Source organism: Monoraphidium neglectum (genome assembly GCF_000611645.1).
Source record: "Monoraphidium neglectum strain SAG 48.87 unplaced genomic scaffold scaffold01895, whole genome shotgun sequence".
Taxonomy (NCBI): Eukaryota; Viridiplantae; Chlorophyta; class Chlorophyceae; order Sphaeropleales; family Selenastraceae; genus Monoraphidium; species Monoraphidium neglectum.
Genome location: NW_014011733.1, coordinates 44 through 2,958, shown reverse-complemented (window position 1 = coordinate 2,958; position 2,915 = coordinate 44). Strand labels below are relative to the sequence as shown.

General features: G+C 63.0%; 1 protein-coding gene across 1 annotated transcript in view; it reads left to right on the top strand.

Annotated features, from left to right (window-relative positions):
• Nucleotides 1-2,629, top strand: part of MNEG_9319 (hypothetical protein) — a gene marked incomplete at both ends in the record, with an annotated part of 4,402 nt that extends 1,773 nt beyond the window's left edge. The window contains 7 exons of the mRNA XM_014042208.1: nt 178-279; nt 688-787; nt 1,010-1,310; nt 1,550-1,618; nt 1,792-1,855; nt 2,026-2,250; nt 2,501-2,629. Of these exons, the coding sequence (XP_013897662.1) occupies nt 178-279; nt 688-787; nt 1,010-1,310; nt 1,550-1,618; nt 1,792-1,855; nt 2,026-2,250; nt 2,501-2,629 (990 nt within the window). The remainder of the gene's footprint in view (nt 1-177; nt 280-687; nt 788-1,009; nt 1,311-1,549; nt 1,619-1,791; nt 1,856-2,025; nt 2,251-2,500) is intronic.
• Between the last annotated feature and the right edge of the window lie 286 nt (nt 2,630-2,915).

Genomic DNA, 2,915 nt, shown 5'->3' with positions numbered 1-2,915 from the left:
CTCTCTCTCTCTCTCTCTCTCTCTCTCTCTCTCTCTCTCTCTCTCTCTCTCTCTCTCTCTCTCTCTCTCTCTCTCTCTCTCTCTCTCTCTCTCTCTCTCTCTCTCTCCCTCTCTCTCTCACACACACACACACACACACACACACACACACCTGGCCGGACCCACCCCTCCCCCCAGGTGGCTGTCATCGTCAATGACATGGCGGAACTCAACATTGACGCGGCCCTGGTGGCCGGCAGCAAGCTGGTGGCGGCAAAGGAGGACCTCGTGCAGCTGCAGGTGGGGGCTGCGTTTTTGGGGGGGGAGAGGGGGAGTTAGAGAAGCATGCACCATTGTGTTGCGGGCCTGGCTGGTGAGGGTCTGGGACGTTGCAGGCACAAGGATGGCAAGGTCCCCTCTCAGGCAGGGCCCTGGACTGTGTTCCCGCGGTCGTTACCGCTTACGGGGGCGCGTCCAGCGCCTTCATGCGCACGTCTCACACCATGCTGCCTCTGGTGCTGCCATCCCTGAACCTTGTCTTATGCCCAAGCTCACACGCCTTGTCATGCATTTTTGTATGAGTACCCATGTCAGGTTGCTGGATCCACATCCAAATCGCCCTGCCGCCCGACTGACCCCAAGCCCTCCTCGACCACAACACCTTGTCCCCCCCCCCTCGCCGCGCACGGCCCGACCCCTCAACCCCAGAATGGCTGCATCTGCTGCACCCTGAGGGGCGACCTGCTGCAGGAGGTGGCGGCGCTGGCGGCGGCCGGCAACGTGGACTACCTCGTCATAGAGTCCACGGGTGGGTGGTGGGGTCGGGTCCACTCACTTGATGCACCTATCAGTTGCTTTGAACCACAGCAGCCGGTTGCATCTTGCTGCACCACGCTTTTCGAGTTTCAGATCTTGCCTTGTGACACATTGTGATCAACCTGAAACTTCGTCACCCCGATCCACAGTCGGGTATCCAGAGTCCAATGGGAGGCAGCCAACCCGATGCCCCGATACGCACCGGCTACTGCAGGCATCAGCGAGCCCATGCAGGTGGCGGAGACGTTTGCGATGGAGCTGGACGCCCCCATGCTGGCAGAGCTCAAAGCACGCGGCCTCAAGCTGCCGCCGCCGCCCGCCAGCCTGACCGCCCCCCAAAAGCCGGCCGCTGATGCGGTTGTAGTGAACACCGCCACGGCGCCAGCCGCAAGGGGCGAGGGGGAGGCTGCTGCTGATGCAGAGGTCGTGATCCACGAGGGAGGCGACGACGGCGCCGAGGACGCTGCAGGCGGCGGCGGCGGCGTCAGCCTGTCTGACTTTTCGCGGCTCGACACGTGAGTCTCTCATGGCAGCAGCGAGGGGGAGAGCGAGGGGTTAATCCCCCGGCAACCTACTGGGCAACTTTGCTGATCGCCACTGGTGTCAAGCTGCCATCAGACGGGCGATCTGCAGCCGAATGGCGATTTGAGGGAGCCGTTCCTGCGACCGCAGCGGAGCGCGGGTATGGCAGCACTCCTACCCCCCACTTGCGCAAGTGGGACATTAGAACCAAAGCCAATCCCCTGTAACCCAGGTGCGTCACCGTGGTGGACGCGGCAAAGTTCTTTGACGACCTGCAGTCCATAGAGGAGCTCGCAGACAGGTGCGGGCCTAGTCGGCAGGGCGGAGTGCCGCCATGCCATGCTGGGGGACAACACAATGCCTGTTGCGATCCTGCCAGTTGAGCATCCATGCAGCGCGAAGCATACGTGATTGCTCTACCTGCCGCTTTTGATGACCCCTCTGCTGTCTGCACCTTCAAACGGCTCGCCGCAGGTACGGCACCGACGCGGTGCCGGAGGGCGACGACCGCTCGCTGGCCGCGCTGCTGGTGGAGCAGGTGCGCCCGCGCGGCGCCTGGTCGCGTTCAGCGGCAGGGGCTGCCCGAAGTCAACGCGTGCGACGCATTGCGCCACCATGCACTTCAGGGCATTCTGGCCACTGTCGCTCGCCTGAGGTCGTTCAAGACATCATGAGTCATGCATATGAACAGCCTGCCATACTCACCAGGAGCCCACCAACCTCTCAGATGACGAGCAGCCACAGCAGCACTACCTGCAGCAACAGCGCACCACCATCATGCAGGCGCAGGCTTTCGCAGCCACCATGTCGCTGCTCACCCCCACCCCGCCCTGCTCTCACCCAGCCCCGCCTCCTCCATTCCCGTGCCAGGTCGAGTTTGCGGACGTGCTGATCATCAACAAGGCGGACGTCATGGCGGCACAGCCCCCCAAGGTGCGCCCCGCGCCGCGCCAGTCCCGCCGTGTTGGCGCCTCGGACGCCGCGTGCTTTCCGAAAAACCAGGGCCGTGAGGGGTCCAGCAAGTGCTTTGCCATGGCCGTGTGCACCAATCCTCAGTTAGCCACTCAGCTCACGCACCCAGGAGGACGACCCAAATAAACATGAAACTGCCCCACTTGCACAGCACCGTCACTCCCCCGTTGGCGCCCTCATCCTCCCCGACCCACTGTTAACCCCCTCTCAGGAGCGCGAGCGCCTGCGCCGCGTGCTGCGGCAGCTCAACCCCTCCGCTGCCGTCCTGGAGGCCACCCGCTGCGACGTCGACCTCCGCCAGATCATCAACACGGGGCGCTTCGACATCGACAAGGTCTGACTGGCGCACTGCATTGCATTGTTGTGGAGACCTGTTGGCGTGGCTTGTCGTAATGTAGGGGTGGCATGGGTAAAATGCGAACAGTACGCTTGCACGTGCTTGGTGTGGCGCGCACGACCAGCCGTGCTGCCTCATGGGGCATGCGGGCGCCTTTCAACCGCAGTGATTGAGCCCGATTTTCTGATTGCAAGGCCCCGCGACTAGCTGCAGCGCAGCTGCGTCTGCCATTCAAAGCGTTCTCTGTTCTTCAATTGGGCTCACAGCCCCGTGGCCTCCAGGCAACCAT